General features: G+C 37.6%; 1 protein-coding gene across 6 annotated transcripts in view; it reads right to left on the bottom strand.

The window, feature by feature from the left end:
• The window catches only part of nrg1 (neuregulin 1), a 63773-nt gene that overhangs the window by 5507 nt on the left and 42170 nt on the right, over positions 1-16096 (bottom strand). For 2 of the 6 annotated variants that reach the window (XM_016522083.1, XM_016522077.1), the window contains 6 exons: positions 14212-14270; positions 11902-11925; positions 7283-7385; positions 7046-7160; positions 6206-6339; positions 4137-4337 (listed from right to left, as the gene is read on the bottom strand). In XM_016522083.1, the coding sequence (XP_016377569.1) occupies positions 4137-4337; positions 6206-6339; positions 7046-7160; positions 7283-7385; positions 11902-11925; positions 14212-14270 (636 nt within the window). Of the gene's footprint in view, positions 1-4136; positions 4338-6205; positions 6340-7045; positions 7161-7282; positions 7386-11901; positions 11926-14211; positions 14271-14539; positions 14606-16096 lie in introns of all 6 variants that reach the window. The other 4 variants (XM_016522078.1, XM_016522080.1, XM_016522081.1 and 1 more) reach the window with 4 other exon arrangements.

The raw sequence follows: 16096 nt of genomic DNA, 5'->3' as shown, positions 1-16096 counted from the left end.
GACTGTATCAGCGCAGATTTTCCTCGCGCTTTGGACTTTGAACCCTGGTTAACAAGCAGATCTGCTGCGAGTTCGTGCAGCGCTGTCAGAATACATGCAATGCGCGCGTGTATTAGAAAACATAACGTTCTGCAGTTTATTTACTAATTGTTTAAGGCCATTTCGCGATTTCAATCATCATACAGTAACCAGCAACAATCACCCCTTCCTCTTCTCATTGAAGACATGCGATGCAGTCTTAAACCGTCTCTCGCTGTCGGTGCTTGTAATGATTTTTGCGTCTTTCTCCGACAGTTTAAATGCTTCCACACTGCTGACGTGTGTGCTGCATAATAAAGAGTGCGCGCCTCTCACTCTGCGCTGGTTGCTATTTGATCGCGTCATATCATTGTTCGGTACAATTTATTTGGTCTTTTCGCTTATTAGGCCGAACACCGAAAGAGCTTTTTTGCTATTTTCGGCCAAATAATTTCGGTTGCCGAACATTCGGTGCATCCCTAGAATAGATATATAGATTTTCAGCCTAATTATTGAAGTTTAATGACAAAATTACTATAGTTGCACACATTTATCCAGTGCGACTACACGTTTAAAATGTGCATGTGATGAGATGCTGATGAGATTTACGGTGTGTTTTGGAATTGTTCCTATGTGCGTGATGATATGAAAATTCATCAAAACACACAAGAGATTATTTCTGCCCTCTCTGCCATATTGACTCCATAAATGATTACCATCAGCTCTGTGGTTTGTTAATCTCTGTAAAACTGTCTTAAACCCTCACACACCTCGCGTCGAGTTTCCCTGAAGAGTAAAACTCTCTATCTTTTTACGTCTCTCGCTCTCTCTGTCTGTCCTCCTGCCAAAGTTGGCTAAGTGCGGAGTGAATGTGGAGACTCGTCCTACATTAAAGAGCATGTGTATGTTCAGAAGTAGGTCAGCGAGCCCCTGGCTGAAGGAAATGAGGACGCTTCTATCTGAAGGAGCTTTATTTTGGGCAGCCAATCCTAGAGGGCTTCATTTATCAAAGGCCCCTCTGTGAACTGCTGGCTCAGGACTGGAGCTCTGACTCCACTAGGGGGTGCCGTATGAATCCCAAAATCAGCGCCAGTTCTGGCTGCACACATTTACCATGTTTCTGAAATTTAGGACTTCGAATATGTTCAGAAAAGCATGCTAAAATACTACCTCTACTCTTAATGCAGTATGCATATTGTGTATAGTATGCAAATTTCCACATTTATCTTTATTGACTCATTATGTGATTGGACTGACAGGTGTTCACATAAAAACATTTTACACAAAATTGCATTACATATTTTTTCTTTTAAATTTTATATAATTGCGTTAAAAATATTTTTATTTACACATGTAACATAATGTGGACATGTGACAGCAGTGTAGCATACTATTTGAAATATTTATACTATACATACTACATTGTATGCAGTATACTGTAAGTATACATATAATGTATATTGCCTACTGTTTTTTAAATGGTATGTAAAACTGAAAAAGTATGCATTATGCCATGGTAAATAAACAGTACTGTACTATGTTTTTGAATTATGCTTTTTGTTTTGCAAAAAAAGTTTGGGTTACACTTAATTTTAAGGTTTTAAGGTGTCCTTGTTACAGTGTAATTATACATTTAAGTACTGAGTAATATTAATTAACTACATGTACTTACTATATGGTTAGGGTTTGGCTTAGGGTTACTTGCATGTAATTATGCATAATTAAGTGTTATTATAATAGTAAGTACATGTAACGTGTAACAAGGACACCTTAAAATAAAGTGTTACTCGTTTATTTTGTAATTAAATTAGGTAATTCTATTACATGTAACTAGTTACTCCCCAACACTGTCTATCATGACCCATGCATCACCATCAACTGATGTCTTCTTTCGAAGGCTGCGCCCTCTGAAGATCACATTTCTTGGCTGCATACATCATGGAACATGTAATTTCAAAAAAGTAAAATTATAAAATTGACTGTTCTACCTTATGAGGCGTACTGTAATTTCTTTCTTACTTTGCAATGGTTGCTTTTCTGAAATAAAACATCCTTAACGGCTACATTTACATGCAATCCATTAGACTGATGGCTCAATTGGACCGAAAAGCCTAAATGTAAACACTTTAATTGATTTGATGGAGCTTGATCCAAATGAAATTTCGATCAGATTGGAAGGGGTCATGTAGATCTTTCCTAATCCAAACGAAAGGACAGATAAACTCTGCTTTTTATAAAGAAAATAAGCAATGGTAGGAGAACGGTATGTGCAAACAGCAGGAAACTTTGTATATTCGTGCATGTCAAAAGATCAAAAATGATATCTGATCATATCCGATAAACTCGCACATCAGCCTGATCACTTCATTTAGCGTTCATGTAAATACTTTGTTTTGATTCATCAATCAGAATGATTTCATTCCAGCTGAAACAAATGGTGTCGATATAAACAGAGCCATTGACATATGCGGCTGACAAATGTGACCTCTGGATGGCGCAAACATTGAAATGAGACACAGCAATAGTGTTGGAAATGCTGCTACAAAACTGCGCCAAGCTACAAGCCACTCATCATATAGTAGTCCAGTGACAGCTGCTCTTTTGAAACATAGTTACAAGCATCTAAGACTTAAGGGATGCTTCGTTTTCTGTGTCCCGCTATCTTTTGTAGATTAAACACAACTAATTCAACTCGTAACTTGTTAGTAGAGACTGAAATGGAAATAGGTGTGTCAGATAAAAAAACGTGCTGTTGTTTACAGAAAAATCAGGCTATCAGCAAACGATGTGTTTGTGGACGTCATTGGACTGTACTGTGTCACATGCTCTGTCTGTGAGACGGAGCATAATGTGGACAAGTGAAGTATACTTTATTTTCTGAATGAGTGAAGTACTGATGTAACTAAGGGGGCCAACTTTAAGTTTTTTTTATGTTTTAAATCTATTAGTTTACTTGAATCATCTGAATGAGTTTCTCTAAAATAATTCAGACTTAGCAGTGAAACATGTGAGGGAGAAAACATTTCAGCAGAATATTGATCACTACCTCAGTTCACATGGCAGTAAAGCTGCATGCACAATGTAATGTGAAATAAAAAAAAGAGTCATTTTGTCACACTACACCACTTGTTAGAAAAAACTGGGAAACTATATTTAATACACAAAAATGTGGTTAAGTTAGGTGTGTTGCTTCTTTTTCTTCGTGCCTCCCTAAATCCAAAGTTCTCTCACGAAACTCTAGATGGCGCAGTCCGATAGGTCAAACTCAATCTGACCTAATGACATCATCACATGAACCAGCTGATTTTTCAACTCATTTTTGTATCAGTAGCCAATGAGCTCGCTGCTCAACATTCAAATATATGACTAGTGTTTGTTGTAGCAGTTGCAGCGCGCTTCAGAAACCCTCTCCTTCCCCAGCTCCACCTGTATAAGATCTGCTATGGGGTGATCATGTATGCTATATGGGGGTTATTCATGTTATATGTGCATCAGCTGTATCGGAGCACGGAACAGATACTATTTTGTGTGCGCTACTGTCATCATTACGACCGCAAACATATACTATTACTACTACACTACACTTTCAATTAATTTAATTCAATCAAGTATATTTAGGTTTATAATGGCTCTGGTTCTCACTATATTGATGAACAGGAAATGTAGTTTGCGAGTAAAGCTGCAAATTATTTAATTAACGTTAATTATTAGAAAGAATATTAGCGAAAGTGGTTTTCTCTGTTATCTCGCTCATGACATAAGCGTGCTCCGGCCCGGAAAGTTTAGTGCAAGTGTGAGTCCAGGCCAGCGGGCGAGTGGGGAGGGGGGATAATCACGCTCGGGCTCGGTTCAAGGCAACCGTGCCTAGTGTGAGTACACCTTTACATGCTCACAGCAGCATGTTGTGGATGTGTTGGCAGTATCACGTCGTTACTTGCTCTGCCGCAGCAGTGTAGCAGATCTATTCTGTCAAGACCAAACACATTCACATTACCTTGGTAAACCCTCCGAGAGTTGTCATGACAGAACTCTGCTCATTATGTAAGACAGGATATTTATTTACAATCCTAAATGAGGAGAGATGGGATCCTGCAGGAGTGCTATGCAGTGAACGGTACCTCTCGCTGTAGGGGGAGTCTCTGCAGGAGCCCTGGGTTCCTCTGGAGCTCTTCAGGTGATCGTTGAGCTGATGGACTCCTCCTGTAGCATTCAGACGCCCCCTGTGACCGGGCGTACCATGCCGGCAGTTCTCCACCGATGACTTGACCAGGACTGCGTGACTGTCAGAAACCACGCTCTCTGCTTTCCCATTACTCCAGCTGTGAGAAGCCAAAGCCAAAGCCACTCATCACACACATCCTCTAGTCATGTGCTGATCTTTCACCATGATTCTTCATCTTTAAACAGCCACTGTCCCTTGGTTTCAGACATACCACTTTCTCCAAAGTCATTTCAGTGGTTTCAATGGTTACAAAGACTTCTCGTGGATCTTACTTCAGTATTATAGGTGGTGTAGTACTTTAACAGATATTCACTAAACTTTTGGATCAGGTTTTTAAAGAAGACTCTTATGCTCATCAAAGTTGTGTTTATTTGATCAAAAATACAGAAAAAACAGTAATATTATGAAATATTATTGCAATTTAAAATAATGCTTTACTATTTTAATATACTTTAAAATATAATTTATTCCTGTGATGTGCAGCTGTATTTTCAGCATCATTACTCCAGTCTTCAGTGTCACATGATCTTCAGAAATCATTCTAATATGCTGATTTATTATCAGTGTTGGAAACAGTTTTTTCTGCTTAATTTATATATTTTTGGAAACTGTGATACCTTTTTTTCAGGATTCTTTGATGAATAAAAAGGTTTTAAAAAAAGAACAGCTTTTTTTTTTAAAGAGCCATTTAAATGTTTTTTTAAATAAATTAATATTTTTTCTTTCAGCAGAGATGTGCAAAATTAATAAAAAGTGATAGACATATTTTCTAACAATATAAATCTTTACTATTTTGAATAAATGCTAATCTTTTTAACCTGAAAAAGAATCCTGAAAAAAGTATCAAAGGTTCCAAAAAAATATTAAGGAGCACAACTGTTTCCAACACTGATAATAAATCAGCATATTATTAATAACAGAATGATTTCTGAAGGATCATGTGACACTGAAGACTGGAGTAATGATGCTGACAATTCAGCTTTGATCACAGGAATAAATTATATTTTTTTTTACAGTAGATTAAAATAGAAAACCATTATTTTAAATTGTAATAATATTTCACAATATTACTGTTTTTTTCTGTATTTTTGATCAAATAAATGCATCCTTGATGAGCATAAGAAACATCTTTGAAAAAACATAAAAAATCTTACTGATCCCAAACTTTTGAACGGCAGCCCTTGATTAGTCTCCCCAAGTGTGCCTTATCTTGTTTAGCTTGTTAGCCCCCTGTGTGTATATAAGTTAGCCCTAGTTTTTCTTTAGTTCCTTGCGAGTTGTTGAATGTAATGGTTGTCTGTTTGCCAGTCATTCTGTTCTTTGTTCCCTTTGGTTTTTGCCTTATTGTTTGTTCTAGTTTTTCCATGAAATACCAGCACAGAGATCCTTGCCTCTGCCTATTTTCTGCAGCTTCTCCACAACATTACAGTTTTTTAACTAGCGTGTCTCTTTGACTAGTGCATTTTTTGAGCCTATATTTAGTATAAGTAAAATACTTAAGTACTGTTAAAATCAGATACTCTAAGACTTTTACTCAAGTTGTTTTGGAATTGGTGACTTGTAACGTGTAGTGGAGTAATTTTCACTGTAAGGTATCTGTACTTTTACTCAAGTATGGTTTTTAGGTACTCTTTACACCTCTGACAATATGTAAAAAACATAAGGAGATAATGGTCAATCTGTCTTTTTAAAAAATCCTAAAAGAATGGGACTTCTATGCTACTGTGGCAGCCATGACTTTAAAGATATTAAATACACAAATACACTACAGAATAAATATAATGTTACAAAATAACTTCCTGTAAAGCTGCTTTGCACAGTTACACAGTTATATTGTACAATTATATTGTAGAGTTATATTGTACAAAGTTGTATATACAAATAAATATGACATGGTTTGAGTGACATTAGATTTTTCCAGCTAGTGATCTTGTGTGTATGCTGTTGTTATGTACTGTACTGTACCTCTGGCTGGAGGAGTGAGAGACAGCAGTGGACGGATGTGTTGATGAAGTAAACTCGTTTGTAGAGAGAGATGTTTCCACTTCTTTGTCCGTCACGTGCACATGAGGAGGGACGCTATTTTTCGGCATGTAATGCTGAAATCAGACAAAAGTCGATTGTTGTACCACTGTTTTTCTTTTACCATGTTATACACTTTGTTTAACAACAACTTTAACAGTTGTTTTTTTAATATTGTTTTTTAAAATTGTATCCAGAGGCTGTTTGAAATAAGAGAAAGTCAGTATAAACTAAGAGGAATGTGTATGTTTAAAAAAATATATAAGGGCAAGAACTAATACAAAAAATAGGTGTATATCTGTCAAAGGGGTAAATCTGTGAAATAATTGTGATAAGGAACTGAAATCATGCATTTCACTTTTCAAATTTAAGAAAATAATTAAAAACAAGGTGATGAATAAATTAGTGTATGTAATAAACTATTGAAACAATATCTGGAATGTGTATTTTTGTAATTATGTATGTACATTTGAAGAGAAATGTCTTATGTCACTGTTTTGTTTATCTTGTATTATCAAATCCAGTGAAAAAGTGACACTCTTCAGATAAATATGTATATTAAGCAAAAACCCCTTTTTCAGTTATCATATATATTTTTATTTATTGTGAAAAGGACCGAAATAAATTTAAGTTGAAGTTGAAGTTTTTAGGTGATTGTTACAATACTTGTTGACCACTAATCTTAACATAAATGGCATCATTTTCAATGTTCAACTTCTTATCTCAACACTGTTTTAAAGTGCAGTGTACAGGGTTAAACATGTTTCCGGTAACGGTACTCACATTGACCAGCTGCAGGTTTTCGGGTGGAGGGTGGGGGTGCTGAGGGCCTTTGGCCGCAGCGTTTCGCTCTCGTAAACTCTGCCGCAAACGATCATGCAGCTTCTTCCTCTGTTTCCTACATGTGCAAAAACACGAACAGCTCTTAGACCGCAGGAGAACGCATTCAACGACTATCAATAATTTTAGTTTTTGAGTGAAACATTAGTACAAACTAAGACATTTCAAAAAGGGAATTACTTTGTTTTGAAGCAAGCCACCACACACATGATGCCAACAACTAGAAGAGCGATGCAGATGCCTGTTATAGTCAAAACGCGTTTCTGATAGAGCTCCTCAGCTTCTGGAAGAGAGCACAGACTGCTTTTGAAGCTTCCAGGTGAAACACACACACATCTCAGTCACATTCTTACTTGGAATTTTCAAAATAATAACAGCTATGCCTAACAGATTTCCAAGTAAGAACACATGTATGTTTCCAGTGACGCTGGGGGTTTACTGCTACTAGGACACACAGATGCTTATTGATCTCAGGATGTAGTTTTGCTGAGAGGGGAGGGGAGGAGACAACGGGACGTGTTAATTCAAGGTCACTTCAGAATCATCATGTCATCACAATTACATGAAATGCAAACTCTGCAGGGCCCGAGGCCTCTGGGATGTCTTCAACACTCAGTCATGCATTTCACTCATTTCATTATGAGGTTTAATCACAACACTGACAGACTGCATTTATCGAAGCCTTCAGCAAGTTGTGTTCTTTTTTCATATTGTTCATTTGTTAGTCTGTTTTGATGTGTATTTTCGTGAACGTTCAATAGATATGGATGCTAAAGGCTTTAATAAAAAGTCATGAACTGGTAGTGGTGTAAACTCACAGTTTGGTAACAGAATGGCTGAAAAGACCCCGTGAAAATGTTTGACAAGCATATTTTTCTTTCCTGTGTTGACATACAGTTTGACATGGGTCATAGCAAATTTCTTATAAACTGGGTTTAGTTTACATGACATCCATTTGCTGCTTGCAATAGTCAAGGCGTGTGCAATCCTGCTTGTGGAGGGCCACTTTGCTGCAGAATTTAGCTCTAACCCTAACTGAACACATCTAATCAAGGTCTTCAGGACCTGCAAGGTGACCCGACGCAGGTGTGTTGGAGTTTAACTGTGTGTTCACACTTGTCATGTTTGGCTCGATTAAAACGAACTCTGGTGCGATCGCTCTGTTAGTGCTGTTCGAGGAAGTGTGAACGCTGCCATCCGAACCCTAAGCGGACCAAGACCGCTAAAAAGATGGGTCTCGGTCCGCTTCCAAACAAACTCTGGTGCGACCAATCAGGTTGTGGACGTATGCTATGCCTTTAGCAGGGCTGTACATGAACTTTTTTTGCACATAGCACTGGCGCTACAGAGGTTGAAAGTTTTGTAGCACAGGCCAAACAGTTGTAGCACACGAATAAAACGTCTGTTATCATGTCTGAAAACAAACACAAGTAATGGAGTTCATGACTTAAACAGGCACTGATGTTCCATACAGAGCACAGAAAATACAAACCATCACAAAAATCACAAAGTTTTTTTTCTTTATTTGCTAAAAAATGGAAGAGTGCAGAAGCATAACACCTCCTACACCTCAACAAAATATTAAATAAAAAAGAATGGCAGACATTTAGGCCAAAGTGGGCAAAGATAAAAATCCTTGTCATTATTTTATCTTTGTTATAAGAAAATAAACCGTTTGGTTACCCACATTCATCAAAATATCTTCTTTTGTGTTCAGCACAAGAAAGAAATGAATACAGGTTTGGGACAACATGTGAGTGAGCAAATAATGATAGAAATAAGCGGTAGCATGTTTAGTACTGTCGCTTTAAGAGCTGCACGCATCCGGATGCAATTTGTATTCTAAGATCTTGGGCCTCATTTATAAAGTTGCGCAGAAACCATCCTAAATGTAATCTTACGATCATCTCTCAAATATGCGTATGTGTGATTCATAGAATGAACGTATGTATGTACAGAAAACGCACGTACGCCTCTCTTTCAGATGGGACATCTATAAATCGCAAATGATCTTGAACGTGAACTGAATGGTTTCAGCTCTCTGCCTTGTAAACAACTCCTAATTAATGTTAATAACATATAAAGGTTACCAGTCATCATCCAAATTGTTTCATTCAGAACAGCGAGCTGCAAGAGCAGCTTACATGTCCAAAAACCTGCAGTGGCCTACTCCGACAAGAAAAAGTGTGTACGTCGTTTGCAAATATGAGCTCTGGCGTGGATTTTAGCGTACACACACTCTAAGATCACATCTGAGCATACGCACACTTTATAAATGAGGCCCAATATGTGAACCGTTCAATTAAAAATATCACTGTTTTATCATAATTTAATAGAAGGAAACTATTATCATCTAGCCTTTAATGTATTTTATGCACTACATTAACTTATTAGACCAGGGGTTCTTAACTCTGGCCATTGAGGTTCATTTTCCAACCCTAATCAAACACACATGCACAGGCTAATCAAGGTCTTCAGGATTCAGAAAGATGCAAGCAGAGGAGTTTGATCAAGGTTGGAGCTAAACTATGCAGGAAAGTGGACCTCGAGGGCAAGAGTTAAGAAACACCTGATTTAGGCATTTCATCTGGTCCAGAAGAAATATAGAGCTGAGTATCATTTTGTATTGGGTGTAAAGTTTAGGAGCATACAATTTTAAAAGTGTTCATTTATTTTCATCTGATTTAATCACAATCAGATTTTTCAGATCATCAAAGCAAAAATCAGTAGACTGCAATGGCAAGATGAAATAAGAGTTAGCTTTTAGTTTGCTTTGACCCCAAATGATTAGATCTGTTGATATGAATTAAACCACTGGAGTTGTACTTTTTGACTGCCTTTAGGTGTTTTTGGAGCTTTGGTCTACATTCACTTGCATTGTATATGAGATATCTCTCTAAAATTCTTTGTTTGTGTTCTGCAGAAGATCGAAAGTCCAAGGTGAGTCAATGATGAGAGAACTTTTCCTTTAAATAATGAATGGAAGGCTTGCTTTCAAGTTGACTGAAAGGTATTTCAAACATTTTAGACATCTGACAGCACATACCTGATGGCATTAAAGAGTTTCTATCCCATGACAGTTAAAACCTCATTCTTTGTTTAATGTAGTGTAGCTGGAACATTCCTGTGTTGCTTTTAAAGCAGTGACTTGTGCTGCAAATAATTCTAGAAGGGTTTATCAGACTTTCTGAACTCTTAAGCTTTATTCATTATAACCTGGCTATTTACATAGTGATGAGAAAAAGCATTCTTCAAAATATCTTCTTTTGTGTTCAGCACAAGAAAGAAATGAATACAGGTTTGGGACAACATGTGAGTGAGCAAATAATGATAGAAATAAGCGGTAGCATGTTTAGTACTGTCGCTTTAAGAGCTGCACGCATCCGTTTCTCTCTCAAATGTTTACTTTCATTTTAGACATAACCAACTGTGTTTATATGTAAACCTTGTGTGTTTTTGACAGTATTAGCAAAATCAATCAGACACAAAAGATAGTCTAGTAATCAGGCATGCGCTGTGTGCGCGCGCTTCATGTGTTCGCGCTCAGAAAAAAACGCATGCTAGAACAGCACGTGAATTAAATGTTTAACCGGCAAGGCTTTAAAGCACATGCAAAAAATTTACTTTTGTGATTGTGTATCTCTACTGCTGAGTTAACATTTGTTGTGAATGTATGTCGCATTGTACACTATATTGAGACGCACGTGTGCTACAGTCGTAAATTTATTCATCGCACAGACCAGTTTTTTCGTAGCAAGTGCGACATATATGTACAGCCCTGCCTTTAGGTTTGGTATCTTTAGGTTCGCTGTCAAAAATGCTAGTGTGAACACTAACCGGATCAGGACCAAATGTACCAAGAGAACTGAACTACACATGTGAACACACCCTAACTCTGCAGGAAGGTCCTGCAAGAACAGGTTTAGACAGCCCTGTATAAGGGGGCAGGGCATTCTCATTCCAAAGAGCATTTGATTGGACAAAAAACTGTACACACCCCTGAGTGCAATATGGTGTCATCAATATTTTTTGGCCATTTTCTCTGCAAAAAAGATCATTTTGATTATTTTTGACTTCACAGGGTCTTTTTAGCACAGAATACTGTCACAATAAACGTTATTGAGGCCTGTGAGCAAACACTACCACCCATTTGATTTAGATCTTCCATCTCTAAGTATAGCATATTCTTGATGCACACAACACAATGGCAATCACTACAAACAGACATTGATAAAACACTGAGGAAGAAACAGAAAAATGGGAGAAAACACGGAAGAAAGTGAGGAATGCGATGTCATGCTGAAGATAAAGGGATGCATGAATGGAGGGCAAAGCAAAGCTGAAGGGATCTAAACACAGCATAACTACTGCAGTGCGGCTTCTCTTCTGCACAGCTGAACTGTGTGTGAATTATTCTAGCTGCCTCTGTGTGTGTGTGTGTGTGTGTGAGAGAGCCTTACATATCTGCTTTGAATAGGAGATATCAGAGGTCTTCATGAATAATTAACAGCATCCTTCCTACCATGCAGGCTAATGCCCCCCTGCACATCACATGCTTTGGAGCGGCTATCCACTTTCTTGCCTAAAACACTAGAAACCTGCAGAGTGGCTCTGAGCAGCCATCTGAAGCCCCGGTGCATTAATATAATAAAGAATAATAATGATGTCAATCTCCAATCATCTTGTTATGGCTGTTTGATCCCTTCATGAGCAAAAGGAAACCAGCTGAAGTTGAAGGAAACAGGCTCAAGCTTCTAGACCTACGAATCTGCAAACTAGGAGGAAAGAACGATTCATACCCATAAATTCAATCCCAAGATGTTCTGCCAAGGCAGACAAGGTGATGAAAAGAAAGCAAAACACAAACAAACAGAAAACAGTTGAGCGGTGATGTCAACTCTGACTGACTGCACACAAACACCACCTCCGAAAACACTGAAATCATCTCAGCATGTAGAGTACAGCATGGTACATCACACAGACACACACGACATTGGAAAATAAATAATTCAAACCTATTCTGTTTGACTTTAAACCCACCATGAATATGCATCGTTTAATGCTTTTAGAGTTCATTAAGAGACACATGGATGGTTTGTCACACGTATATAGCGATGCACATCTCTATATACAGACTCGTACGGTTGGTTGTCATCATGACACAAGGACATGCACATGCAGATGTCACTGCACTCACATCATTATAGAGACCGACCCTCCACATTTCACTACGGACAAAGTCAGACTCGGTTATTCATGTCATTACGCCAGCACATGTTTTAGATAAACATGCTGTTAAACACATGCACATCGCGGTCACCTAAACTATCTGTGACGATCAGAAAGAAAACCTGATTCTGCTTGTCTGAAACCTGAGCCAGTCACAATTTGAAAGCAATATAGCTAGCAAATTGATTCCCCCGTAACTTGAGAACAGGTTCCAGAAATATAATTTGAACTAAAAAAAGAGGTTCTCAGAAATATATAGCACATACGGATTTCTGATCAAATGACAAAAAATAATATCATTCTTAGCCATAAACACAGAATGCATAAAAATATCTCTCCAGCCATAAACTGGAGTCATATTACAATCACAAAAATGTAAAATGACCAATTTTAATATAATTTAAAATAATCACCCTTGCTTATCAATTGTTTGACTGGAATGCTGAGCTAATAATGAAGTGTTGTTAGAGGGCCAATGGTTTAGCCGTTGACTGATAGCTCTGATCTTTATCAGTGATAAATCCTCTCTGGACACTGAGCCAGAGCATCTCTACTGATGGAGGTCATGCTATGAAGGACACATTAGCAAACACTATTAATAGCTGAGAATAGATTATCTGCAGATCTCCAGTAAATTTAGCTTTTTTTTTTAGCACTTTAGATAAATCGATGGAGATGTTCTGTCTGCTCCATAATATATAAAGTCCTATTTGACGTCTCTTTTGAGCAAGGTTCATGGTGTACTGATGGGTTTCAGCAGGGGTCCTTCAGATCTGCTTCAGAGACAAGAATGAAAGAAATTATGTTTTTTACTGTGGTAGGCCACTTTAATAGGGTCATTCTCAGAGAAAGGTGCAAATTTTATACATTTAATAATTCACTTTTTTTTTTACAAATATGTTTTGAAAAAGAAATGTCATACTGGGTTATTAGGACAGATTATTATTGTTGTTGTTGTTATTATTATTATTATTATTATATTTCAATTATGAATTATAAAATATGGGAATTCTAAAGCAGTGTTATTTTAAGTTTGATTGATATACTATTTTTGTTTTTAATAATATAGTTTAATAGTTCGTTTTAATTTTATTTATTTTATTTTCATTTTATGTGCATTTGATATTTTTAATTATGAAAATATTTCTATTGAGCTTTAATTTATTTTAATTTCAGATTTAGTATATATTAAACTTATTTCAGCTACTGCAGCTGCTAATGCAATATTCCTAATTTCCATTTAAGTTTCTTTACATTTATGTTTTTCATCTAATGTTTATATTTAATTTTATTTCAGCTTAACAAATGAAAATGATTTGTAATAGTTTTAGTTTTTAGCAAACAATAACAACACTGTTCCAAACTAAAAATTTTCAAGAATTCAGCAGTATTTTTTAAAAGAAAAACGAGAACATTTTCAAGCACAAATGCTCACTGTTTAGACTAAGGACCCTTAGTCGTTTTACAGGACTAGCTCAAAAAACATGTTGATGAGCCGAGAGTAAAGTCACTGTTCATAACATATCGTGAGCCAGTTGCTGTGATTTTGTCCGCAGACAGAGCTCGATTCGTCTGTTCCTGTTAAAGTCTAAGATGATGTGAAGCAGAGAAACCCCTGATAACTAACATGTCCAGATCGATGAATGTCAGCCCTGTCTAACCATCGTCAGCTGACTAGCATCCAACAGAACAAAACTAGATTAATAAACACTAAACATGCACAGAGAAGTAATGGAAAACATAACAGAATCCCACAATAACTAGACCACAGTCTGATCTGACTTCCCGTCCATCGAGAGCACACAAACAAAGCAACAGGAGGAAGCGCTGACTGAGCATGCTCCAATCCAAGCACAGACAGGAAGAGGAAATAGACGTACTGTAGAAGCTGGCCATTACGTAGTTTTGGCAGCGATCACCAGTAAACTCATTGGGGCACCTGAGAGGGAAAGACAGAAGTCACAGAGAGAAAAGAGAGGAAGACAGGAAGTGAGTTTGACACCCAGAAGTCCCCCGCACACACGCGTGTCTCCGGTGTTGCCCGCTGAACGTCTCGCAAACGTCTCCGCTTCCAAGAGCCAATCAACAGTCAACCGTGACAGAGAGAATGCTTTGTGAACGGCGGAGGCGGCGAGGAAAACAGCGCGGAAACAGCGGCGATGGCGTGTGTGTTTGGGGGTGAAGGGAATGATCACTGACTGCACATACGTTTGGGGTCAACGACTCTCACAGGGTCTGAGGTTTGACAGCGGTTCCCTGTGTATCCTGGAAGGCCTCGGCCAAACTTTGGGATGCGGGTCTTGTAGTAATGGCCGTGCTGAGAGTGGAATTCCACATAGCGGTCTATATGCAGAAATACTAGCTAGAAGAAACAAAGACAAAGTCCTACAAATCACATTTGATTTGCTTTTCTGGTCGCATCACAACACAACTCTCAAACCTCATATTAACAGCGTCTCTGCTGACTGCAGACCTGCACACATAAAATAATACCACCTTTTTCCTAATAAGCCTACTGCGTTTTAAATTATGGGAGGCACTTCTGGTTTGGGGAAGTTCCACCCAAAAAGACTGCAACAAATCATTTCAGATCATAAGATTGCGCTACAAATAATCATTATCTGTCATTTTGACTGAATATGGGCTGTACATTTTCATTCATTTTCTATTTTCAAGAGTCAGGAGAATAACGTTTGGTATATTAATATCTATAGAATAGCTCTTTTCAGCCCCCTGCATTATTTTCCTCCTGATTATTTTCATGTTTCCTTTGTATTCCGCTGTAAGCAAATGAAAAAAGACAACATATAGCCTACTGTGCATTTGTGGTCTGCTCTCCCGATTTAATTTACGATATAAACCATGAATAATTACCTGAAATGCACTGGGAATCTTTGATTTTTCTCCCCAAATCCTCACACCTCTTTCCAGGTTTGTTTTCACACAGATGCTGTGAAATGTAATTGTTACGAAATATAGACATACAGTATATTACTATAATGATATTTAACATGTCCGTAATATTGCTGCGGATACAAGGAGGATCTTTAGGACTTATGGTATGTTTAAAGTCATTTTTTAATGCTTTTACACTTATAAATGTCCTTTTAATGATCGATGGTTGAAGGGTGAGTAAAATACTGTCACCTCATTGTACCCAGTTTTTGAAAATGCTTATTGCGTTCATAGAGAAAACCTTTTTCTGATTGTTTACAGTGTAAATGGAAGTTACTCCCATAATTAGCGCAAAGCGTCATGGGGAGCAGGAAAAAGGTGGATAAACCTTGTCACGAACCGTAAACGGTGCAATTATGTGCGCAGCACCACACTCTCTGGACTCTTTTACTATGCGATAGCGATAGATGAAGTAAACAGAATGCTTTATATTTACACATTTAGATTAAATATACCACTCTCATAAATTAAGCACACAAATGGCATGATGTAATTATCAATAAGTTACATTATTATACGTTAAAAATCGCCCCTGTTTGTAAGGCAGTAGACAGTCACTTAAAGAAGCTGCTTTTTACTCGTGCTGCTACATTAATACATGACCATTTTACTGGTTCTCTTCTGGTTAGTATTTATTCATTTTAATCTCTAAAGGTCCATTCAGCTGACCGGCTGCTCTCTGGTGACACTGCGAGCGCTCAAAAACACAGCCGCAGAGCTCCAGCTGTGCGTCTGAAAGGAGTTGAACAGCTGGAGCATCTGTCTTTCTCAACAGAGAGAGTGAAGGCCTCCATATACTTCTGGTGTGAT

This window comes from Sinocyclocheilus rhinocerous, unplaced genomic scaffold, assembly GCF_001515625.1.
Source record: "Sinocyclocheilus rhinocerous isolate Xijiao unplaced genomic scaffold, SAMN03320098_v1.1 scaffold178, whole genome shotgun sequence".
Classification (NCBI taxonomy): Eukaryota; Metazoa; Chordata; class Actinopteri; order Cypriniformes; family Cyprinidae; genus Sinocyclocheilus; species Sinocyclocheilus rhinocerous.
The sequence above is the reverse complement of the archived record's forward strand: the minus strand, read 5'-3'. Positions and strand labels throughout refer to the sequence as shown.